Raw genomic sequence first — 26930 nt, 5'->3', positions numbered from 1 at the left:
GTTTGTTAGTTGGTTATTAAAGTTGATCAGCTTGCCGTTGTATCTAAGTCGGCTTGTCGTTTCCGTTATGTATGCAGGTGGACGCGTATTCGAGAAATGAAAGACCGCGATGAAGGGGCTTCGAGAGCCAAAAAAGGACGGGTATAGAAAACAATGGAATAACAAAAAAGGCGCGAAATCCAGAATATGGCCGCGGATTATGGCCGTTGTACGTTACGAACGTTCTTGATTTGAACGTGGAACACGTTCGCCGAACGCTTTTCAAATAAATTAAACCTCCGCATTCTGGTATGGAATCGCATAATAAATATACGTATAAACCTGTATGTACGTAGAAAACTCGGTTCTCTTCGATTTACTCGCAGCTCCCGATTATACCTCGCCAAGTTTACAAAGATGGCGCCGATTTTTAACGTCAACGTAATTTGTGTTATTACGTACGCGAATCACTTACCGCCATAATTTTATAACGTTCATCGCCGTAGTCGTTCGAACGTAATTTATAATTGAAGCGAACGCTTGTTGCTTATCGTAGGAAAACTTGAGTCTGTACCTAGCAGCTGGAACGAAAAATCCGCTAAGCATTCGTCAGCGGCTACGGATATCGTTGCTGACTTTCTTTTTTACTCGTTGCAGCTTCCAGGTCCTTTTATCACGGAAACGGTGAGAGAGCTCGGCAAAGCATCTAGCGAAGATTCCTAACATTTTTCAACCGGTGACAATCTGTATTAACATCGCTTATCGTCGTGTTTAAATATGCGTATATTCCTGTACAACTCACCTTTTAACATGTGTAAACAAACATAGGTATGTAAGACGTTTCGAGGAATTGCCAGAAACGCTAAATGTTCAAATATACATGAAAATTCTGTACGTATGTGTTAATCTTGGTTAAACGATTGAACATTCGCACAAATTATTTCAAACAGCTCACACACGCGTGCCTGTTCGCGATCGTTTTCACACGGCTAAACCATACGCGGCTTCTCCGTACACGTACAACGTGTGTAACGTACGATACGCGTCGAAGAGAGGAGAAGTCGGTAGCAGCTCGACGATCGAGTAACTCGATAATTGGTCGATTTCGCGCAACGGGACAAGAATTCAATTTGTCGTCGAGTTGTGCAAGAGTTGATGCGGTGTCCGCATCCACCATCTTGTATTTAACTGACCCGTCAGTTGGCCTAGAATCTCAATTTCCGTTTCTCCCTCCAACCGATCACAAACGCGTGTGCGACGAGCGCGTTCATCGCGCTCCACATCGAACGAATATCCCCATCTCCTCCGACCTGCGAGGTAAAAATGGACTGGGAAAAAATTGGTAAAAAATTTACCGCGATTAATACAAGCGTGTGTAAGGAAAAGCGAAGAAAAGGAAAAATGGTTGCGCGCACCGCCTTCTGGCAATGCCACGTATAATCTAGCGCCGCGCCGCCTCGTCTTTCGACTTCCGATTTGAATATATCTTGCCTCCAGGGACCGCGGGCTGTAGGTACACCTATTGCCCGCTACATAAAACACCGCGCGACGAACGTGCGTGGGTATATAATGCAGTCAAGTTTTGAAAACATTCATCGGGCGAAGAGCGCCGCCGCCACCGCCGCGGTGTGCAATTGGTAGTTGATTAACGTGGCTGTTACCTGACCGTTCGATTATAACGCACCTATTCCCAACACAAGCGCGGTGTCATTAGAATACCGTGCGTGTGTAACTACGTATCGTCTTTCACGGGATATGGATGAATTTTTTTTATTTTACGCAAGACGTCGACTCGTCGAATTGTAAGAACAATTTTTGGCCAGCGGTAGATTCGAGGTTGAGCGAATGATCGAAAAATTGTATGGGATTTACGAGGTTGAAGTCGGTAACGTTGTCGTAACGAAACATTGGGGGAACAAAACGATATTTTCTTATTTTGACAATGATCTCGAATGAACTGAGATTGCAAAATATGAGTACGTTTCGTTTCATTACGGCTTACTGAATTTCAGACAGTTCGGAAATCGCACCGGAAGTAGGATGGCTTCTAGTTCGATTTATAATTATGCTATCGCATGTCGCTAGGTCGTGAGAAGGTGCTTTGTCAATTATCCGGACTTCCTCGCGACGGCTTCTGAAAAAATGTTTGATTTGTCATACCTGTACGTGACTATCTTGCGAAGAGGCGTGTTTGAACTTGTAATGTCTCTGTTTCGCGTTCGCTCTTCGTCCGCTCGGCTTCCAATCCTTCCGATTTACCTTTATCTCATTTTCTCCTTTTTCCCCGGTCGCAATAATAGGAAACAAGAAAACCCACGAAGAAGTGGAAGTGGAGAAAGAATAAGAATAAGAATGAGAATGAGAATGAGAATGAGAATGAGAATGAGAAGAAGGGTGCCGGGTGATTAATGAGTCGCAGGTCGCTATACTGCTGCAGCCAGCGCCAGCCTAGTCCTGCCGAGGATAAGATCTCGAATGGAATTCTTCTCTCTCCCTCTCGCTTTTACATTCGATTTTTTTAAATTCGTTACTTTATCTAGCCTTATGTTAATAGCTCCTGATATGAGAAAGAGCTCACCGGTTAAGAGGAGTTCATTTGTCATTTGTTTCTGGCAACGCGTGAAGTCGAACGGAGGCTGAGCAGCACTCTCTCCTCTCCTCTCCTCTCCTCTCCTCTCTTCGCCGCCGTCCGTAGAGGCCGGCAATAATCACCGCCACATGCCCCCGCGTCGCGGCTAATATATAGATGGATAATCGTCCTAACCAGCGGCAGCGGGCTTAATAATTTCGTATTTCCTATTAGAGTTGCCGGGCGCGTTGTGTTCTCCGGGTTTCATTAATTGGAGCGCATTAATATCACCATCATAACCGGCCGCTTGTACACAGTGACACCCACCAGTTTTTGGTGGCCGCGCGTTTCGATGGGAGGACGGGCCCGAGTTCCAATGTGTATCGGACGATGATGGCGTTCGTTCATGCTTTATGGTGTATTTGGTCGAAGGTTCGAGCCGAAGTCCCGGCGAGGTTGAGCTCAGGCCGCTTCGCTGTTCGAGGTTCTCCTGCATGCCCGGATGCAGGAGAGAAGAAGAGTGCAGCCCGGTGTACCTCTTAATCCAGATTGAAAATATGTAAATAAATCCACTCGTCCGGTGCAGAGGAGAAGAAGAAAAAGAAGAAGCAGCAACGGTAGAAAGGGAAAGAAGAGAAGAGAAGAGAAGAAGAGAGGAGAAGGAAGGCAGGCAAGCCAGGGCAAGGCCCATTCTGTATTCTACGTCGAAAAAGTATTTTAATAGAAGCGATCCATCATTCCCTCGCTGCCTATAGTAGTATACTTTTTCTTGCCGTTCTCTCTTTCTCTCTCTCTCTCTCTCTCTCTCTTTCCTCCCTCTCTTGCTTCGTCGCGATACGTGAATGTGCGCGCTTGTGTCCGTTTCTCTCGTAGTGTACGTACGTCTCACTATTGCGTCCAGATTGTCGATTGGCAGGTGTGCGTTCGGCTTATACTTCGCGTCTCTACGAAGGTGGTGGATGATACTTGTAACCTCTCGCACCGTGTATGAGGTGCCTCGCTCGTACGTGAGAGAGCCGGATAATATTGCTCGAAAAGTGGAAACCTCGACCACGCGCACACACCCACGAACCGAACACGGACGAGCCAGTTTTTACTCAAAATTTATACATTCCAAATTCCGTTATAGTCTCCGAGACAACTCCGTCAGTGTGCTCGCCTGGGCATAAACACAACGCCCAACCACGTAACTCTGTTCCAATTTCAAGCGGACTTGCCGTGAACTCGAACTTCTTGGCTAGTCGGTTATTTGCACGCCGATTGTGAAATTGATTTAACGACGCGTTTTTTTTTTTTGGAAAATTTCAGTTTTTCAAACCTTACGATTGTCTGAAATATTCGGTAAACCGTAATACTGTTGCGTTCTGGAACGTCAATTACGTCATAGAAACTCGTATTTTGTAAATTCGTTACTTTTGAAGCTGGATGCCTAAGTTGCTAGATTACAGTAAGTTTTCGTTCAACGTTTTCTTCAACGTGGAGTTATGGTTAATAACTTCGACCTCGTAATTATGCGTCCACATTCCCAGAAAGGTTGTTCATTCTCAATACCTTCGATAGTTTCAGGGTATATACTGGAATCTCGCGAATAAATTATTTCTTGTACCGCAATGAATCCTTGTCTCATAGCTTAGGTATTGGACGGAAGTGTGCAATTTATAATTCGCGGATGAATCAGTTGACTTGTCCGGATTCTCGTTTTATTGTAGCCTCGATCCGTTCCACCGTAGCGTAATAATTGATCCCTAAATACTGTACAGTGATTTCGAACGGTAGAGTTGAAGAAAAAAAAGAATAATGTTAAATAAAAATAAAGCTCGGAAAGTTTTAGCGAAAGTTAGCTTCGTCGTGGTTCGCTTTTTCTATAGTTCATAATCCGCATAAGCGCACGCGGAAAGACACGCACACACGCATCGCTTAATCCAGTTCACCGATGACGTCATCGCGGGTACGGGACTTGAATTTAGGCAAGGCGAGGACGACGATTGCAGGGGGAGAGGCTAATGAAAAAAAATTGACCCGCGAATGGTGGGGCGGTAGGCATATATTTTTCAGCATTGCGAAGAGGGGGCTGGGGGGCTTCGAACCCCAACGCGAAGAGAGAGAGAGACAGAGAGAGAGAGAGAGAGAGAGAGAGAGAGAGAGAGAGAGAGAGAGAGAGAGTCGGCCACGTACTATAAATCTCGAAAGTTTTTAATGCTTTGCATCAAGCTGCTGTTGCTGCTGCTGCTGCAGGCTACGCTTTTCCACATCTTCCTCTCCTTCTCTCTCCCTCGTGTACACGGATCCGCCACCGTATGCCTCTCCTCTCCTCTCCCTCATCCACGCCCAATGCCACGGTTTACTTCCCCTCACAAAAAACCCCTTGCAGGAAGGACATATTTGCATACGCGCATAATGGGCCCGGGATCCTGGGCCGCCTCACCGCCGCAGTAGCCTACCCCCTTTACTATTAATTTTATAAAATTATTCAGCCCATTCGAAACTGCGCAGCAGCAGCAGCCGCAGCACCTTTTACCTACGTTACTTATTTAAATAACGGATTTTCGAAATCTCGTTTTATGGGATGCTCGTACCGGGGTTCGTTCCCTTTTTCTTTCCCGTATGCGTAGCTACGTATACGCTTACGCATCCTCGTCTCGTTTGCTCCTCACCTTTCCGAGAGACGGGGAAGGCGAATCGGAACCACCTATAATAACGCGCAGCTTCTACAATGCAGATTTGTTGGATTAGGTATTCGCCTCGCTGCGAATGCGATGTGTGTGTGTGTGTGTGCGTGTGGGGAGGAAAAAATTGGTGTACGAGAGAAGATGAACAAAAAAAGACAAAACGACTCGAGTGACGAATGCTGAAACTGAAATCCTGTTTGCATGTAGGTACCTAACCCGACATTCGACACAAAACGTGCGGTTTAACGGCGTTGTTTCATCCGTTACGGAGAAATGAAAAATGCGTTACGATATCCTGTTGTACGGCTGCGTTGACTGTAATTTAAAGCGCAGTTGTACGCACTTCTGTTTCTGATTCTCTTCTTTTCTATTTCCACCTTTTTCTATATCCCTGTTCCGAGTTCAAGACGAATACCGAAGTGCCGGCTGAGTGATCTCTGGCAGCGTGTGTAGAAATTCGAGCTAAGGAAATGTACAAATACGATATTGAGTTTTGAAGGAAATCAGGTTAGCGTCACCGTGCCAATGCGCGGACAGTTCTTCTCTCCTAATTTCGAAAGATGAGCGTAAAAACAAAATTTTTGTTGCTTTTTTCGTTAGAACCGGCACACACACCGGCGTAGCCTTGTTCGAATTGGTGGAGAAGCGAGCCGAAAGGTGTCAAACCGGCATTAACATCGATAAGGAAAGCCTCCTAATTTCCTCACCGAGAACCGATTACTTCGGCGGTAAATTACGGATCGACGAGTCGATCCCGAGCTGCATCGGATGACATTTCGACACGGCGGTTGCACCGCATCCGGAAAAGTCCTGACGAGCCGGAGCTTCCGATAAGCCGCACGCGTGCGCGTGCAGCGCGTGAGATGCGCCCGAAACTTGCTGAAACAATAATATTTTCCACGCCATTGCCCGTCCATTAAGACGATTTAGCATATTTTGAGAAATGAGCTCCAAGGCTCGTATATCGCCGGCTACTTAGAGTCTCCTCTCCTCTCCTCGCCTCGCCTCTCCTCTCCTCTCCGCCTTCATCGCTTCTACACCAACTCGCTACGAGGTAGAGCCAGAGCTCTAAATGCCTTGCGCCCCGCTAAATGGCCTAACAAGATTAGTACATTGTTGCCTGCTCTATTTTTAACCTACATACCACCAACCCTACCCTCTTTAGAAAACGTTTTAAAAGAGTTTAGCGGAAAATCAGTAGCCTCGTACATTTACAAACAGACTTACCGCCGCAGCGCCGCAAGCTAGTTTATACTCGTAAGGACTTCATCCCCCGCGTTCACTTTGCCCGTTACGGTTTGCAATATTCGTGTTATGCTTTCTTTGAAATCCGTTCGTTCTAGCCGAGGCAAGAAAATTAGCTCTCTTTTCGCGACGACGACGACCAAGTTCGCTATTTTTTCTTCTCTTTTCTTTCATTTTTCTTTTTTTTTATTTTCCCTTACACTTCTGCAGCCCGCTTTGCGCTCTGTGCACACTTCTTCCGCCGTATTCTTCATACGTATGTATTTATACCTATAACGTACCTACGAATATGTTATTATGACTCCTTGAACCAGTTCTCAGAATTCCATGTTTTTAATTCTTTAATCTTAGCAGGGCTCTCGCGTTTCACACTCTATCTTACGAACACATTCCCTCACGGCATACGCGCTCGGCGTCTCTCTTTTTCTCTCCATTTTTCTCTCTTTCGGTACTCGTCTTTAACCCGCCACACTACCACCACACCACCCACCGACAAACAGACACGTTCGCGATAATCGGATCGTTTTTGCGCATACGGAATAAAGACGAGGAAAAAACATAAAGGCAGCCGTGTTGTGACCGTCGCGATTGTTGGAATAGAAAAACTCTGGGTAGCCGTTTTGATTCGCGCGTACTCTACCTGCCAACCTTCCACTTGACGCCTAGAGAAATTCTACGTACCTAGTCCGAATATATTCCGATCGAGAGCGTATCGTTCGTTGAATGAATTTCACGACGATAGCATTGAGACGGTATTCGCATCGGTGATTGCCAACTGCAATCGAAGGTGAGTCATTCGTTCCAACTTTGTACGATCTTACACGCGTGTGTTTCAAGGGATGGTGGGTACGCGTTCGTTGTTTGCTCTGAAATAACAATTTCCACGGCACACACTCGTCCTCGAAGTAAATTATTTATTTTAAGACCTTTGAATTTGAATAATCCTCGGGGATTCAAGACACTCGAAGAAGAGCCGGCTGCTGGACCGCGCAAGCTGCATGACGGACGCTCTGGAAGTTGGTTTGGTTTCTTCGTTGGACGGCTTTGCTCCGTATCCACGGTAGTCTTAGAGCCAGTCTCAGTCTCGGTCTCTCGCTACATTTGAGTGTTTGACGAATGTTGAGTTGAACGTCCCCCCCATCATTCTTGTTTCTTTATTTCTTCTTCCCTCTTGTCTGCTTTTTTTTTTGTTTCATCATTCCGCAGCCTTTGGGCCCATCGGGGCTCGTCGGAGAACGAGCAGCTACGTCGAGTGGTCAGAGACTCGCCCTCTGAAGAACAAGCCGTTCGTTCGTCTTCCGCGTCGAACCGTCGCGAGCATCGCACTTTCGAGCAATTAAACGACACGTCGGTAGATCGGAATTAACATCGGAGAGCGGAACGTCCGGTTGATCGTGGCGGGTTGTTTTCGCGTTTAAAATTGACTCGAAATCTGTGCTTTCACCAATTCGAAAGAAATATCTTCTTGATTAAAACCTGCAGAGAACCCGACAATGAGTAATCGTCGAGGTGGCTTCTCGAGGTTGTAATGAGATTATTACTATTCCGTTAGACGACGGAGCAAATATTTCCACGGCGGTTAGACACGCCGTTTCGACCGGACGTATTTGGTACGCAGAAAGCCTCACCGGATTTGGAACTTAAGGGAATGCCAGTGAGCGATTCGCGACCGACGCCGAGGAGGCAGTCTTAATTTCCTTGTTTGTCTTTAAAATTAGAACCTACACTCCGGGTAACATTTCAAGTGAATCTAGGTCACCGTTTGCAGACTACGTACCATACACTTACCATTCTAGGTACCCGAAGACCACGAATAAAGACGGGACTCGACCGCGTTTATACTTATACACAAAGGCGTACTTTACTCGGGTACGTGAATTTCTTAAAATCTCATTCGACGTGCTGAACATCCGATATTGGGACAGTTTAACTAATGCCAACAACGCAGATTCTATCGCATTGGCATTTTTTGATAGGAGCTTGAGGTGACGAATAATCAAGACCACTAGAAAACTGTTATGGTTGCGTTACGGAAGGGAACGAATTTGCTTTGCTTGATTTTTTTTATTCTCTCAGAAAATAATCTGGATCTCGCAAGTTTCCAGCTTTGAAATTGTTCGGACAATTATTCTCAAACTCTGTGTCCGTTCGTAAGCTTGGAAGTTTACAACAACGGAGTATGTTTGCTGGATAACGGTTGTTAGTTAATTTCCGTACAGCTGTAATCGGCGCCGATTGCTGCTGACGTAAGGAAAATGAAATGAATTACAGCGCAGCTGAAGCTTATCGCTGAGCGAAATCAATTGTTTTGTCGAGCAATCGGAACCTAATTGAATCTCCTGTACATTTGCCGTTTGTCAAAGTTGACTCGGCAGTACGCCGGTTTGTCTGAAAAAGCGCGACCTCTACAATGATTTGGAAACGGTTCATGTGTTACTTGGCCGGTTTTTACAATATCCTGACCAACCAACCCCCTTTGATCGTAAATTCTCCGTATACATCTGATAATGTATTCAAGGTCCGCCCTGTGGGAGCGTGGTGGGGTAAAACTGGGCGTTCACCATAGGTACTATAACAGATGTTAATTACCCCTACTGTATATGGTCGACAAAGAGAATATATATATATATGTATGTGGATACAGACACGCGTTCTCACCTACGTACACGTCTGTTTTTGTGTGTGAATAGACTGTATATGCGACGGCGTGTACCGCGTACGTTGTTCATCTACCCGCACGAAGATCTCGCTCTGGTTTTCTATGATCGGGCCATTCCCAATCATTCCCAGCACCACGGCAAGTCGAGGTCATCTTCTTGACAGTGACCAAACATTATCCTCTGTAATTCCATTATTATGACAAATAAACACTTCGTCAAACAAACCGAGAATGTTTAATCAACGAATCCGGTGTGTTCCATCTCGTGTGCGAGAAAAGCGTATCCGCAGGAGAAAGATAGGAAACGGGGGAAAAGATTTTAACAGTTCGCTATTTCTTAGTCTTTGATTTGACTTCTGATTTTATTTCCCTTGTCTACTCGAAGTTGGCCCGATTGACTCGAAGGCAATTAATAATCTCGCCTGACCAGAATACGCGAACTTGTGTTCGCTAAAAAATAGTTGGCAATCGTGCCAACGGTCACTGTACCAGTTAGCAAATCTAGACGGACCAATCTGAAGCTTCTGCGTGCGTTTGCATCTGCAACAAGTACGTGTATGTATCTTAATACCGATGCGAACTTCGCAAGTACCAAATACATTCCGACCTTTGTTCCGCGCTTGCTTACTTCTTCTCCTTCGTATTCCTCTCCTTCTTTACTCCAACGATTTAATTAAAGAAATTGTTTGAATTTCTGTTTTAGAATGCACTGAGGAAACGAGAGGTGGAAGGACTTTGAGATGTCAGCTGTCACCAGTCCGTATGGCCCCAGTAAGTCGCTACAGATTTTATTAATATCCGATTAAAATTTAGTTGTTTTTTTTTTTATTCAAATCTAACCTTGACCGAATTTCAAATATTCCTCTACCGAACGCATGTTTCGTAAAAATTTCCACGATTCATACGCCAGTGGCTTAAGTTACGGACCTACGGAGATTTCCGTAATTTGAATTGGACCAACGATCCAATCGCAACCTTCCAACGACTTGGTCGTTCAATTAAAGGACGGCTTCTCGTTCAGTTCCATGTAATCGTTTTTACCGGTTACCATACTTGTTTCACTGGTCCGAACGGTAACGACGTACAATTTTCTTGATTTTCGGCAAAGTTATGACGCAGCGTGAAAATAGATTTGGATTCATCCAGCCATCACTCACGGCTCGCGTTTCTTGCCTCCCTAATCTAGCGGAGATGCTGTCCGACTCCGTTTACAATTACGCAACGGCTCGCACCGCCGATCAGGACTCTGACTCTCAGTTCGAGTCGCAAACGCCGATCCAGATATCGTCGGGTCAAAAGCCTAGGAACAAAAGGAAGAATTTTAAACCAATTAGCAGCCGGATGGCCGAGGTCTCGGACGAGTCTGATCGCGAGGAGGTCGACAGGTACATCGACGAGGAGGACAACCAGATTGACAATAACTCGAACGACAACGCCGTCGAGATACTCGAGTACGAGAGAAAGAAAATGCTACCGGTCGACGAACAGCGGGTCAAACTTCCGACGGACGAGAGGGTGAAGCAGGGCTTGAACAACAACGAGGCCAGTCCGATGGATCTCTCGGTTACGACCCGGCCTGCCTCTTCCGAGGCTGACGACGACAGCAGCGACTCGATGAGGCACAAGTTCATCCTGGAACAACTCAGGTCCCAGAAGCTCTACTCCCCGAGTCGCGAGGTAAGACTTACCACCTTCAGACTACTCCCAAGGGTTCGCTCTCATCTCCTTCGCGCTTCGGTAGGGAACTCGCGTTGCTGCTCACACTTTCCTTTCGAATCATCGACTGTGAAAACGAAGACGCGTTAGCAGCGAGCGAGGCAGTTGAACGTGAAAAATTTTTAATCGCCCGCTCGCTCTGACGCCAATCATTTGTCGGCGATTGCGCGAAAGCTCTGATCGAACCTCCAAGGGTACCGAGGATGCGGTTTGCGCTGCGAATGTATTATTCTTGTTGCTTTGTTTCTTGGTTAGCGTTTGTATGCGCGATGGATGAATAGGAAGTTGGATTGCGTGTCCTGCAGGTAAGGAGTCCTACCTCGGATTCGTCGGAGAAAAGCGGCGGCAGTGGCGTACCACTCGACCCCGAGGTCGCGGGGGGACGCCTCGACGTAAACGGCGGCCAATTCGACGACGAGCGACCCGGGACCGAGGAGAGGGTACCGACCCAGGGGATGAGGGAGTACGCCGAGTCGACGATGCAGGAACTCCTCGCGATCTACGGCCTCGGCGGAGAGCTCGCCAAGTCAGTCACGAGGCAGCTTCCGCCCACTTTTCTCAATCCTCCGGCCAGCCATACCCAGGGTGAGTAAAAGCTTTCCTTTCCCACCGTGTCGGGATGTGTGTTTGTTTCATTTTGGTTTTTCATTATCGTTACCGCGCAGCGACGGATCAAGTCGGAGATTTTTCGTTTTTCGCCGTATCGTGAGAGCAGGATCGAAAATTCCGTCTTTCTTTTTGTTACGCAATTTTAAAACGCGGCGAATGGCCGTAGCGCAGGAATGGGCGTTATTTTTCATTCGTCATTTTCGAACAAATGCCGTGTCTATGATTTACGGGAAATCGAGATGAAAGATAATTTACTCATTTGGCGCGGCCGAGTTTTACCGCGTGATATGTATTATTTTTTTCTTTTTTTTTCCAACTCTTTTATAACGTTTCCGTTTTCAACGCCCACTTGAATCCTTGAACTATTTATTACCGACTATCATTGCGTGGCTAACCTTTTATCAAATTTAGTACAACAGTTACGGCTACTTTCGATACAATCAGTAGTGCAAATCTTTCCGTGAACAATTTTAACGAGCTACCGAAATCCAAGATTCGATACAAAATACAAATTTTTAAACCGACCAAAAAGAAAAGATTCGCAAGTTTGTTGGAGAGTTCGAAAGGAAAATTGTCATTTTGACGACAAAACAATCTTAGTCCTCGGTATAAAATTGTAAACTGGTTGGATTTTCCGTAAAGTTGAATAATTAATTTACCTCTTATTATAAAGGAATTTAGCGAAGCTTTGCGTGGCATTCCTTGCGCGAAATGCGAATGCATCGAACGCAAATAAACGAAGTTCTCCTGTCCCTGTCCCGTGTAGTCTGTGATTTTCAAGCTTACACTTAGGTATACTTATGATTCCTGCATATATCTGAATTCTTCCTCGTTAAATGACGCGAGGGCAACATTTTTCGTCTTTCTTCAAGTCTAATCCCATGCTAGGATCGATCGCAACGATAAGAGGTTCCTAACGTATTCAGATTTCGATCAATTCGTTCGCGTCAATCGTTTTCATTCGGCCTTGCGGACCTTCCAACCCTTTGAAGTCGGTAAGGAAACCCGTCCAATTCGTTGGTTGAATACCGAACGGACTCGATTTCGAGTTCCCAGTTCTCAGTGCTCAACGGGTGGGCTTCTTCTCGGCAACTGGCGGGTCGGAGGATATCATTTTAAAAATCGTCGGTAGTGAAAGAAGAAGAAATGGTATAAAAAGAACAAAAAACAAAAAAACCGTAACACGAACCAATGAAGTAAAACGAAAAGTGAAATAAAATGTATGGTAAGATAAAAAATAACACAACACTATCAGTTAATGAATCTTGCGGTCGTTTGGCGTAGAGGGGCGAGATGCCTCCTCACTGACAATGGGTACGCGTCCCGACGAAATTCGAAAAATAAAAAATGATTCCTCGGGTTCCCGACCAGAGACGGTCGTGCCCCCCCCCCCCTCCATAAGCGGGGGTCTATCTGTCCGGCTGTCCGTCCATTCGTTCGTCTCCTTCCATCCTTTCTGGCTTTATCCGAGCCGGAATGATTAATGGGGTTTACAGAAATACGACGTTCAGATGTTTTCTAGTTTTCTTCGGACCCGGTGGTGGTGATGCCGCTGCTTCGCCGCGCGCTACATGCCTGGGCGTTGTGCTTTCTGTCGTGCACGAAATATGTCGGCGTGAGGTGCGTCGCCTCTCCGACACGCCATGCACGCACTCGCGCACGCATACACCACCCCGCGTGAGTAAGCGAAGCGTAGGCTCTTTGAAGTGGAGTGGGTGTTTTCTTAAAGTGTGATAAACTAAAGAAGAGGGATAAAAAGAAGGAAGAGAGCCGGATAGAGAAAATCGACAAAGGCGCGAGCGTTTTACTCGTTGACCACTTTTCACGCGATTTCTCTGACGCGATGCTCCCCGCGTTCCTTCTTTCCCCTCGTCTCATACTTTTTATACACTTTTTCTTTCCGCTCTGCAGCAACGCCCTTCTCCGCTCTCCGCAACAGCCGCAACACTCGGTCACGACAATTTCAATTTAACGCCACTAATTTTCTCGAATTGGTTACGAAAAGGAGATGACCGTGCCGCTCGTGCCGCGCTGTTTGCTACCGATCTCAAACGCCCGCACTCGCTGTATCTACAATCCGATAATCCACGCTCGGTCTTCGCCTCCGAGCACAAATATCCTGCTTTTATCGTCTAGTTCCCAAAACCATACCGTATTCTGTCTCAACGGTCACACGGTTTGCGCTCAACTCCGCACACGTGACGGTATCGCAGTCAGTGATTTCGAAGGTGGTTTTTCAGTTACAGTCACAGGATCATCGCCAAGAGTTATTGCATACTCTAATGTTACAGCAGCCTGTCTTTACACTTTGGAAACTCGCGTCGCTCGCACTTTACTGCCTCTTTCCTTCAGAAGGGAAAATTTTTGTTGCGAAATTCTCGGTCTTCTTCCGTACGTGACGCATCACGATATCCGGCGATTCGAAAACAGTTATAATCGTCTTGTGATTCATTAGCCACTCAACTGCCTAGGCGTCACAGCGGCGTAAAGCGCGTCCGTGCCGTAATTGAAAAAAATCGCGGAATGGCGTCGCAAAGTAATTAAATGTTTTCGGTGTCTTGGGTGAGTATATATTCCTTTGAAAGCATGGGTTTTAAGTATTTTCGATGTCAAGGAATCCGATTATGACAATAAAAAGTTCGTTCTTTCGCGCATTTGTACAGACCACGAGGTTGACGAATGTTTTTATCACTTTCTCAAATGGCGTCGTAGAACAAGCTATCATTTTCATTCTCGGTGATGAATTTTTCTTTTGAAAAACATTGAATAATAATATTTTTTGAGTTCAAATACGCGATCTCGAGAATTACCGAGTCATTTTTCTAATACAAGTAATAGTTGTACCGTATAATAAATCACATTGACTCGATAATTTGCGAAATTGCGCATTTGGGCTCAAAAACAGTATTATTCAGTGTCTTTCGAAAGAAAAATGCATCCCAAAAAAAAAAAAGAAAATGATCAAAAACTTGTGAAATTTGAGGAATCAAAACTGTATGAATGCGCAAAAAATACAACTTTTTATGGTCACAATCGGATTCCTTGGCCCCAAAAATACTTGATACACATGCTTCCAAAAGTAAGTAATCACCTAAGAAACCCAAAAACATTGAATTACTTTATGACGCAATTTCACGATTTTTGCTACGGCGCCTTGGTATTTGAGTGGCTAATACCCTGTGTTTGATTATACTCTATCAAATGCGGTGAATTGGAAATTGCGTTTTCGTGCGACACCTCACCCATCAGCCCTTGCGGGATGAGTCACAAGTTGTCGTGGATTCGACGTTTTGCTACTCATTGCTCAGCGGTGTAAATAACTTCCCACTCCATAATCAACCCGCTGAGAAAATCGATTAATCGATTATTTCAGAGTTACAACAAACTCCAATTAATTCTGAAATTCGTTGATTCCATCATCGTTCAATTCAACGATACATCGCAATCCGTCTCTAACGTTGCACGCGGCACTACGACAGCGAAAACGACGAATTAGACACGCGAGCAAAAAAGTAAAAAAAAAAAAAAAAAAGAACGATAAAAAAGAAATGTCAATTTTAATTTCTGAGAAGTTGACCTTTCCGCCTACGCTTCGCTTCGTTAATCCCACCATCCGAAAGTGCCCGTAAACTTCGAGAGTCGGTATACCAGATATCGGTCCAGTCTGCGGATGCAGTTGCGACACGTATATCGCCTACAATAAAATGTACGAAGGGTCGCAGGTGGGGGGCGATAATTGGCATGGAAGGATTTGTCTTGGAGCCGGCCGGCGGGAGTATCGTCGCTACGACGTTCGTTGAGAAAAATTTCATTTGTCATAGTAACTAGAAAAATTCGGTAAAACAGGTACCGTTAAAAAAACTGTTTTAATACTGTTGGGATTACGAAAAACGAGGTACGCCTAACCAATTTGCTCCATTGTCGATCCTTTTTCGGTAATTGCAACGCAATATCAGTTTGTTCGGTTTACTCTACTTTTTTAGTCGAACGAGGCTTTAACGTCAATTTATTCTTGCACGAGCGTTAAATTTTCGCAACAATTATAAGAAAATCTAGCAACGGTGATCGTAATGAGAAAGAACAGCAACGGATACTGGACTTTCCGGTAACAGCTACGAAACTAATTTTCATTTTGTACCTAGAAGTACATTTTTCGATTTTGGTAAAAAATGAAAACAGTCAAGGACCAGTGTTACACGCGTGTGATCGTTCCCCATGCTCGCGGTGCGTCTCACGAGCAACGAGTCGCATTAGCGTGCGACTGCCGGCCCACGACGAGTCGACGATTCGGGGGTGGCGGAGAGGGCGAGACGACGGGCCGATACAAATTATTACGTCTAATCGACGCGGTGGATCCCGAGGCGCATCGATAGGCGGAATCGTCGCGCGGCGATTATCAGGCGTGCACGCTGAGCGCGAAGTGGGTGAGCGCGTACTTGAGTAGGTGCGCGACGACGCAGCGTGTACGATGTACGCCGTACGTACATTTATATTATACATTATACATGTGTGGTCGTACCTACGCGGACGAACTTTATGAGTTATAAGTCGGCCATCTTGCGAGCCATCATATATTCACGTACGTGCCGCACATGTGAGGGCAGCCCCGCACCAGAGCAATATGTAAGTGCCACATTCTGTTCTCTCTGCAACACCGTACAGTCGATGTTAAAAATTACAATCTGGGCCTCGAGAGCTGGATGTCACGACGATTGCTCGTCCGTCGCTCGTTTCCTGGGGATAGTTACCTTTTTCCTCCAGCCTGTAGCTGCGTTACGCGTTTTAATCCCTCCCCTCCCCCCTTTATTATCGCATGCCCTCACCAAAACACCCAATACGAATTTTGATTTATTCTCACACCGCGTTGCTCAACGCCATCGGCGCTACCTAACGGACTTACGGAGAACGTTACCGTGTATTAGAAAATATCTCACGCGTTGAAATTAATTTGTAGTTATAACTTATGAGCAGAGAGGAGGATGGAAACGAGGAATAAAAAAAAAAATAAATAAATAATCAAATAAAAAAATACACCCAATGAAAATGGTTATGCTTGTATAAACGGCCAATCATCGGGCTCCGCGACGACCGACCGACCGACTGACTGACAGCTGTGGGTATCTGATTTCCCATGATTTATAGAGTTACACACGGTAATCGGCAATCTGTTTATTTTTACTCATTTTTTTATTCCTTGATCGCTGTCTGAAATTGGAGAGTATAATTTTCTAGTTTTATTCCAGCGTTGCAGGGTAGCGTGTACGATGTTAAATATTTGTCGCAATCTCCTGTCGAATTTCGCACGCGATTATTCGAAATTTTGCCATAATTCAAAGTAACGCACTCTGAGATACGCGAACATGTTTTTACTCTTTGATATGCATCGGGCGTAGAGTACAATATTTGGGTGACCAAGAAGACATTGAGGATTTCACGTGCTGTTTGTTTTTTGTTTTTTTATTTTTTCCGCTGCTTATTTTCACTTTTTTTCACACCAATTCCACCGGGGCGAATCGAGCGTGAAACGTTCGCCGCTGCGAGTGCAGTGATGAATAGATTTTTGTTTTTTCTCAAAAAAAAAAAAAAAAAAAAAAACGTAGGAAAACGTGAAACTGCAAAGCGGGCAATATCTACCACCCGACCAACTAAGACGAACATCATTCTTCAACGATAGTCGTTACAAAACGAGAATAAATATTTCAGTTCGTACGAAAAATAAAACAACAATCGTCAAAAAATGATTTAAGACGCGGTATAAAAATATTGTCGCACAGTTCAAGGATACGAGAAATTCGACTCTGTTAATTAATGATTCGGCGACTATTTAAGCGGTTGACGCCTTTTCGTAAAATTCGAACGATGATTTCGCGATGATGACGCCTTAATACGTATACATGTACGTATGTGTGGCTGGCAGCAGTAGTTGCGTAGTAGTAGTAGTAGTAGTTCGCAATGGTATATACGGTTGGGAACGTCTGCAGCAGGCAGCGGTAGCATCAGCGGCAGCAAAAGGTATGATGAGATCGTAGAATGTTTTATGAAACACATTTTACGACTCTTGGCTGAACAGAAATGACGAGCTGCTGCCAGTGGCCTGGGCTCGGCTCTTTCCCTGCACATGTGCCGTATGTTCTTAGATGATTTCAATAAGCTAAAACTCGCACATGCGTGCGCGTATATCCGTTGCGATATATAATTGTGTACACGTTAAGTTGTAATTTAACTCGCAGGGATAGCGATAAACGGATATACGAGTTATTTTTCGTTTGCGTAAACGCTTCGCTGCGCGAAATCAATTTTTCCGGAAACAATTTACTCGAGATTATAACTACTTGGTCTCTGGCGATTTTCGCAGAGTCTCCGTCCGAGTTTCTTGAAACTTGACTTCATCGGCTGACGGTTTACGTCACTGACGACTATTCTCGAGCCAATTGGCCACTATATGTGCTTTTTGCTTCTTAATTAACTCGGCGCTAGCGGGAGCCTCCGGCTCGTTCTACCTCCTCCTCCTCCTCCTCCTTCTTCTTCTTCTTCTTCTCTTGATTGTCTAAACGCCTGTGAGAATCCCACTTTTTGTTCAAACCTCTCGAATAATGACCAACGCAGACGAATCGTTCGGCTAACGCGCTACGACGACGAGACGACGGAGACGGCGACGTTGCTTAGAACGAGAATAGGGAACACCCGTCTTACAAGAGATACTTTCATCCGCCTCGCGCGCATCAACGCTGCCTCCGACTGTCGGAATATCTCGCCGTTGTCGTCTCCTCTTTTATTATTTTCAATTTTTTCATTCCTGCCTCTTTCTTCTCGACAAACTTTTTCCCGGTTTTCTTCCTCTCTCCATTTCTATATCACAGCTTTTCGCCATGCACGCAACTTTAACGTGTGTGAACCAGCCTGAGAAGGACGATAGTGTAACAGAGAGAATAGAGATAGAGATGGAGAGAGAGAGAGAGAGAGATAGAGAGGGAGAGAGAGAGCGCGAGCGCGAGGAATACCGGGAGTGAGATGGAAACGTGCACGTTTTTTCTCGGCATCTTGTTTATTTTGCCTGTCAACTAGCTGACACTCGGACATTCGTTTAAATTTAGAATTCAATGGAGTCCTTTTAGTGGTAGCCTTTCAAATCTTAACAGATTTCTGTACAACTTTTTCGATTATTTATTTAATTTTAGTGTAACGTTGCCACGCACGCTCGTACGTACGGCTCCAGAGCCAGCCGGAACTCGGCTCAATTCTGTTTTCGTTTCAGCACCTATACGTACGCGTGCGTTGCGAGATCCGTACAATGCATGCGTGCAAACGTATCATCCGTATTCACGGTTCATCGGGGAATTCCACAGCTGGTCTCTGTCCTAACCCGAACTAATCCCTTACTTCCCGTTCAAATCGCCTCTGCGTCGCGCGATATGCGCGCGAATAACGTGCCGAGGGGAAAATTAAAAACAAAAAAACAAAAACATCGATGTCGATCGATGAAGAAGCAAGAGGAATAATAACACATCGATAAATACGCGACGGACAAGGCTGCATATTTTCCTCGACGTGTTCCACGGGCAGGAGAGTTATTTCGTACATATTCCGTGTCAAGTTCTGCCCCCTCTCCGTAAGGCACCGATCGCCGTGCTTATGCCGATTAACTTTTCAAACAATTCCGTTTTGAGTTATTGAACTTTGAGAGGGCGATAGGCAGCCCGAACCGTACGGCTGCCCATTAGGAGGTACAGTCGTAGACGTCAGTCTCCGAAAACCAGAAAGACTACTCGTCAAATTAATCATGGACCGATCCATCAGTTGTATATAGATATAGGCATAAAGCGTAAACCCATACACGCAGCCGTATTATTCGTCCGATGGCTTGCCCACACTTTTATATGCCTACGTACAGCACGCCCATCGTGGTACGCGTACCCGTGCGTATGGTCAAGCTGGCCTCTCATCTCGTTCGGAAAAGAAATGCCGTTTCGATTCTTTCGTTACTACGGCTGCTAACGCTATTTAACCTCGGAATTTCTTACGCCTATAAACGTATGCGAGTATTCCATACTCACTGCACCCGCGGTGTTCTTAAGCCCGCAGTTGCGCTAACGGAAATTATTCGACTTGAGAGTTCGCTGTATATACTTTTATTTTTCCTCATCCTCATCTCCGAAACTATTCGTTATTTTAGTTTGTCTTTTCCTTTTTTTTTTTTATCCTCCTCGAACTGAACATTTGTTCTTTAATGCATGGAAGGAAGCAAATTCCAGTCGATGGATCTGAATTTTTTTTCTTCGCGTAGACGAGTGAAAGAAACATCAGAAAAATTCTGTAAAAGTCTCTAATAACGGAGGAAAAAGTGACGGGAAAATGTTCTTTTTTTTTTTTGTTTCTTTTTTTTTTTATCTCTTCGACTCAAGTGGCCAGACTGTAGAAAAAAAGTGTTTTCGGTATGTACAGCCGAAGGATACAGAGAAGAGAAGTAAAATAAAAAAAAAAAAAAAAACAACATTGCTGGCCACTTGACGTTCCTAAGTTGCAGCGAGGGGCAGGGGGCGGGGGAGTCGAGGAAAAACTGAAAAGAAAGAGAGCGAGAGAGCGAGAGATCGAATCTTACTCGAAGCCACATGGCTGGTGCAGGTACAGTCGATGCCACGAAACGATTCATCGGGACAGCAGAAGCTTAACCGTATCAGCATTCTTCTGTAACTTGTTAATGGTCCATACGCGGCTTGGTTCCGATGTATCGTACATAGTTGTACAGGTACATAGGTGTATGTACGGCTCAGGCACTGCTGTGAGGTATATAAGGCCTTCCAGTCGTGCCTGACTTGATATTTTGATTTATTGGAGGCGAGCTAGTCGTGCGAGCCTAGCCAAGCGAGTCGGTAACCTCTTATTTCCGAAAGTGACGCCTTTAAATCCTCAAACGAGAAACAAGTAATTATTGATGAAATATGAAATCAGCCGCGAAATTATGTATCTGGGTACCCAGGGCCACGGCCTACGTCGTATTTTGTTTTTCTAGCCGTCCCCCTCCATCCCCCTCCCCCAACAGAGATTTCCTCTTTTTTTATCCACTTTGTAATATATTCTCATACGCTTGTTTTCTCCAACCGTGGAAATACCCATATCCTTCCGCGATCACTTCGGTTGCACGATCTGATAACGCGTTTGGAGGTAAAATAGCCGCAATATCTCGCGTATCCGCGCATATTCAAGTCCGTCAAAAATGTCGCATTGGTGGAGCGAGTGTAATACGATGGAAAAAATAAGGATAAATAATTGATGAGCAACGAATGCCTTTTTTTTTCTCTTCTATCCCTCTCTCTATCTTTCTCTTTCTCTTTCTCTTTGTGCCGGTGATGACATTTTTTGTGGTGCAGTCAACCCGCGGTTCTTGGATGCTGCGGTGCCGGGTTCGACGGCTCAATTCTCTCACATTCTTACGATTTTTCTTCCGTTTTTCCCCTCATTTCCCTATCTTCCGCTTTCGTTTTCCGTTTTCGTTCATTCACCCGTACTTAAACAATCGTCGCGGGTTTGTTTTATAGTTTTTTAAATTCCGCCCGGTGCGGGTGGATCCTCTGCTGCTCGAACACTCGAAGGAGGAACACGAGGCACGTGAAAAGGTATGCGAAAACCAGTTTTATCGGTCGTCCAATGTGCAATACCAATATTAATAAGCTTCATATATACACGCATTGGTGACCGTGTCGCATACGTGTTTGTATCACGCACCAAATTCTGGCTTCGCCTGTTCTCGATTCGCTTTTATACCCACGCTCTGCGGCATCGGATTTCATTCGCCGTCTTATCAACTTCCGAAACAACGTTGAACGATGACATCTTAGAACGTGCACTAATTTTACAACCAAAAACAGCAGCGAAGTCGTTCCATCTTTATCGCACACCTGGAACAACTCGGATTTTGTAAAATTGCAAAAATCAAGGTAGTTTGCACAGTTTTGTGGGGGGAAATTGTACGAGCTTGTTTACCGTTTTAACTTATCGCTGTGGGAACAGCGAAGGTGAATTTATTTTCTCCGTCCCGGAGGGAGACAAGGGCGAATTTACCGATCGAAAGGCGTGTCGGAAAATCACTGCCTTCCGAAAGATCCGCTGCCGGAAGGTGGATGATTTTTTCGTCGGTGAAAGAGGCGTTGTTATACGGCGAACGGGCATTGCGGCCCGTACTGTCTACGGACGGGGTAAAAGCGGTCCGAGTATTAAAACCGGCTAATTTTAATATTTAAATCTGGATGCGAAACGAGCTTGAAGGAAGAATTTGTGGTGCACCGGGGCTGCATGCTCGGTGGAATGACGCGGGGCCTCTCTCGGGCCTTTTGGGCCTTTCGGGTCTTCCGAGTCGCTGCGCGAGAGAGCGAGAGAGAGTGAGAGGGAGCCGCGAGCCCGGAGGAGAGTGGCACACCGCACATAACCGATTCTCGAACTCATAAATTTTAAATTATGTCAAAGAAAAAAGAAGCGCGCGCGCGCACACGCGGTGGGACCAACCTTGTAGAAATAAAAGAGCGCGCGGGTTTGAGTTTTGGTCCGCGGGGAAAAAACAGAAAACGGATCGGGCTCGGCGGTGGCGGATAGGAATATGGAGAGGGGTACGAGGGGAAGGGCCCAAGTTATGCCTAAAACGATCTCGCTCGTTTTACGAGGTCTAGACGAAATTTCAGCCCCATTAGCGAGTCGAATTTCCAGCATTAATTTGATATTACAATATTCAAATTGATCATTTGAATTTTCAAACCAACATACCGTATACTTATAGAAAGCAGAGCCGCGCGACGATGATAAGCTTTAAACGGGGGATTACGAAATTTCGAGGAAATATCCTCGGCGTCGACGCGTGTGTTACACATGTCGCACCTGCAACCTGTTGCAACGAATCTCTCGTGCGCCCGAGTACCGCGTAAATATGTACGACATTCATTTCGTAACGAAAAAGTTGCGCCGCACAACAATTGTTACGGTTCCTTGTGTACCTGCGTACGCAAGGAGGAGAAAGCATCGGAGAAGAATTAAAAAAAAAAAAAAAAAAGAAAACAGAAATTGGATAAAATCGACGAATAACCTGCATAGAGTTGAATAGAGACATTGAGAGAGAGAGCGAGAGAGTGAAAGGAAATATCTTCGCTGTTCGTCCCAAAAGTCGGAGAAGCTTGTGCAAGTTCGAGCCGCCGAAGAATGAAGCTTTAACGCGTCGGGAGTTATCTTACGTGTCGACTTTTTATCCAACCGCTAATGACCCCTTGGTCGAGGCGAGAGAGAGAGAGAGAGAGAGAGAGGGGGAGAGAACGAGAGAAGGAGGAAGACGAAGAAAAGGAAAGGTGTATTTGAGAGGGGGGAGGGATGAAGAGGGGAAGAGAGAGAGAGAGAGAGAGAGAGAGAGAGAGAGAGAGAGAGAAAGAGAGAGCCGAGAAAATTCAAATTTTCGAGCGTGACGTGGAGGAATCGTTCCCGTTTTCGAGCTCAAACAATAGAAGAACGATTCCTATAGCGATAGTGGCACCCCGCTGCTCGCCATATTGGTACCCCGACCAATGTTTTCGTTCTTTTTCTTCCTCTCCTCTTTTTCCGTACCTTTTTTGTTTCTCAAATCTCGGTTTTTTTTCTTCTTATTCTTCTTTTCTCTTCCTTCGTTTTCGCTCCGTATGCACGTAAGCGCGTATTATATGGTACATACGTATAATATCTCGGGTGATTCGTTGACCGGAGACAAAAGAAACAACGGTGTCTTTGAAGGGTGGGGGAGGGAGGGGGAGGGGGAGGGGGGGTAAACCCGATCCCCCTACTCCGCAAGGATACGCGGTGTACGAATGTATTACGGCGTATGTAGAAACAAATGGGTGTAGCGTAATAGGAAATACGGTCCGCCCGCTCACACAATTTTCCAGTTTCCGGTACGGTGCGGAGTAAGGTTTACGGAAAAGCAAAAAAGAAAGAGAATTATAACGAGGCCGAAGAAACGAAACGTAAGGGAAGAATCTGTTATTGTGAAATTTTAAGAGGACGACTCTCGAGGAGTTGGCATTGTTTTTTACGCCTAACGATATTTGTGTCGCTGCAGTATCGCTTGCTGGATTCAATATCGCGAATTATAGGCCCCGATACGGTGAGATTTTTGTAAAATATGCGGCGACCCGCGGAGAGCGAAATGCAACGACAGCAATAACAACAACGGTCTTTCCTCTCGTAATTTTGTACGTTGATTCTCGTACCGGTTGCTGCTTACTAACGATAAGTCATGCTTCAACGAAATGGGCCCAGCCTGTTCTGCCCGCATCCCGCGCGCCTTAACGAATAATACGATCCGTTTGATTTTCGAGCTTATTAACGGGGGAGTGCAGGGAACGTATCCGAATGTTCACGGGTTTAGTGCCGTGTATATAATACCGCGTGTCTATCCGTCGTATCTCTCACGTGTCCGCGTATTATTATAACCGTTTGCAATGCACCCGAAGCCGGGACTTGCTCGCCTTTGTTTGGCTCGTTTCATTTCTTGAATATGGAAGATAATTAATCTTGGAGGGCATAAAAGGGTTTTCGGGTACGGGCGCGAGAAAAAAAATGAGCATGCCGCATATATAGCCCTATTTCTTTCTCCCTCTCACCTTCTCACCTTCTCCCCTCGCAGGCAACTTGTCCGAACGCTGCGTGCACCGTGGAGAAATTCTTGGCTGGTAATGATTACTGTTAATTTTATTCTTGTTATTATCTTTGACATCGTTGTCGCACACATTTCGGCCAACATTATCGCCTGTTCCCAGTCGATGAATCTCTGCGAAAATCAACGGACCGTTTTCGTATTTTCTTACTGACGGTGTTTTCTTTTTTTTTTTTTCTTTTTTTTTGTCAATTTTGTTTCCTATTTAATATTGTTGTCGCCATTGTTATTCTTATCACTATTTCCTCGCGGCGCTTCGCCTAACCCTTTTTAGAATTTGAGTCAATAAAAAATTGTCTGGAACAAAGGGTAACGGCCTCTTATTTCTCATATAGAATGCGATGTCGGGTTCGTATAATCGCGGTGCTTCATCTAAACTTCTGTTAGGTGTTAAAAATGGACCCGAGACTCTTTATCTCTGGTAGTATCCTACAAACCGGCGGTGCGGCTACCTGACCTGAGAAGTCATCGTCGTTCGGGGATAAGATTCATCTCAAATATTAAAATTTGGAAACCTAATACTTGGGGATATTTCAACCTGAAAACCATCCGCCGCTCGGTGAATAACCGTGTCCAATTTTACAAAATATTCTGTCCCATATTAATCAGAGTCACGGTCCCGGCTACCTACCATCATGTATAACGTCAAATCCCGCATTATACCCTCGTTCGTTACTCCTGCCTCCTATGCGGAGGCGCTGCTGCGCGTTTTATATACCCGTGAATGTATTATACATATATACATATATATATATACATGTATATATTATGCCTGTGAAGTTATGATATTCATATTCTTGCATCAACCGCGGGACTGTGAAAAAAAAAAAAAAATATGGAGAAGCATTTGGCGCATGATCGCGTTGGATTGCATTTTAGCAAATAAAACGACTGTACTTTGAATTCTCGGATTCGACGCTCTTGCGTGCAATCTAGATATACAGTTTCCTATGGTGCGCGTGTTTGTGTGTATGCATAAGGGGGGGAAACGCGAGAAGCATCGACCTCGAGTTATACTAAACGACTAATCAGTCTGAGCAATTTCGAAACGGTTATAGTAGCATAAATTGACCGAAGGGATTCTATACTTGTTATTTTTTTTTATATGCCCGCGGGTTCTTCGCGAGCTCGTACATTTCTTTTTAATTTGTTTTTCTTTTTCTTTTTTTTTCGTCCCAGTCTTTCTAACGTTTATCGTATATGCAATCGTGTGTAAATTTAAAGACAGTGAGGTCAATAAGAAAATATTGAAACTGTGAGAATGTAGTTTTTGTGCAATTTCATTATTCCTTTCTATTTTGATATGCCAATGAACTGTCAGGTCTAGGTTGACACTCTACTTAAAACTCCAGAAATTAGTCCCGTAAAAATAAAAACTAGTCTTTGATGCGTGTAATCGAAATTACCGTATTAGCGAACGAAAACCATAGATATGCGTAAAATTTAGCCTAAAAATAGAAACGCTCGTCGAAAAATTATCGGTATAATGAGAATTATTCAGTCTCTTTGCATAGTTGGAACAATTGGAGCGCCTCTAATTGATTTTAACATTGCGCATTCAACATCTCGCGTTTGTATACGAAGAAGTCGTAAGTGCGTTGCCTGCAGCTGAGAGTCACGGACACAGTTTCGTGCCTGCTTGTATGAGAATCGTATTAGGAAGAATCCTAGTTGGAATTTAAAAGTCTGACGGGGCGGGAATTGATTTTCAATCTTTATAACCTCAGTGACGTTGGTTCGTACGAATTAATCGGAGAGCCATGGGTACGTTACACCTTCGCTCCTACGTCTCCGCACAGCAAAGACTTGATACACTCGCGTTAAAACGACCAAGAACAGCCAAACGGAACAATGAAAAATCTACCGAACCGATAAGCTCGTGCAGCTTTTCCATTATGCTCCGACGATTGGTACCCATATCTCTTGAGGTGCTCGCAAACAATGCCGATACGAGATTCGACTTTTGTTTGCGCGAAACCATAAAACGCGAAGAACGATTAGAAAAGTTAGGAAAGTGTGAAGAATCGATGCTTCGATACGCGATTCAATTCACCGAGGCTCTCTACTATCCTGCAAAATTGGGACAAGCTACGAAATTTTAGGTTATTTTCTTTAATATTGGTGAAAATTTGAAATTAGTTGTATTTGAAGTAAGATCATCTACGCAATTTAGCGCAAGGATTATGACATTCATGTTCGTTTCAACTTATTATAAATCGAGCTGTGTTAAAGAACGAAACGTTCCGAACTCACCATTTTCAATCGATTTTGAGAAATCAATTGATCGCACATTACTCGACACGCGAAGAGAAAATCTCCTCGATTGAGATAACTTCGTACATCGCGTGGTAAAAAATCGTCGAAGGCGTCGTTGAGTGTGTCGATTATTACGTGTTGCGATTAGTTTGGAAAAAAATCCGACGAAACAGTGTTGTAATCCTGCGAACAGCAGCCGTGCAAACCCGTGAAAATTCGTCGTTGGTTCTTTCTCATGGCGAAGGCGAACATGCGAAGCGTCGAGTGGATACAACGCCTGTCCGTCTTGCAGCTGATCGAGGAGGACCGTGTGCCGTCTTGAATGGTTGAACGACCAGCGATTACTCAAATTTCCGGGTCCCGTCGTCGGAGGGCAACCCCTATCCCAGGAGTAGGAATTTTTTCAGTCCCCGAACTCTTCTACCCTTACAAATCCGAAGAGAAAACGTTGGAAAAAAATTAGAAAAAGAAAAAAAAAGAAACTAAGGACGCTATAAGGAGAGAAGATCGTACGGTGTAAAAAACTAACGGGGAGAAAAAATAACCTCCGGGTCACCGGGTGAA

General features: G+C 44.9%; 1 protein-coding gene across 4 annotated transcripts in view; it reads left to right on the top strand.

Annotated features, from left to right (window-relative positions):
• Nucleotides 1-26930, top strand: part of LOC124184525 — a 75266-nt gene that overhangs the window by 13442 nt on the left and 34894 nt on the right. For 2 of the 4 annotated variants that reach the window (XM_046574316.1, XM_046574315.1), the window contains exons 2-4: nucleotides 9825-9892; nucleotides 10308-10798; nucleotides 11143-11422. In XM_046574316.1, coding sequence (XP_046430272.1) covers nucleotides 9862-9892; nucleotides 10308-10798; nucleotides 11143-11422 — 802 coding nt within the window. In that variant the 5' untranslated portion in view covers nucleotides 9825-9861. Of the gene's footprint in view, nucleotides 1-9824; nucleotides 9893-10307; nucleotides 10799-11092; nucleotides 11423-26930 lie in introns of those variants that run through there. The other 2 variants (XM_046574318.1, XM_046574319.1) reach the window with 2 other exon arrangements.

Source organism: Neodiprion fabricii, chromosome 6 (assembly GCF_021155785.1).
Source record: "Neodiprion fabricii isolate iyNeoFabr1 chromosome 6, iyNeoFabr1.1, whole genome shotgun sequence".
Taxonomy (NCBI): Eukaryota; Metazoa; Arthropoda; class Insecta; order Hymenoptera; family Diprionidae; genus Neodiprion; species Neodiprion fabricii.
Note: the sequence above shows the minus strand (reverse complement) of the source record. Positions and strands in the feature narration are given on the sequence as shown.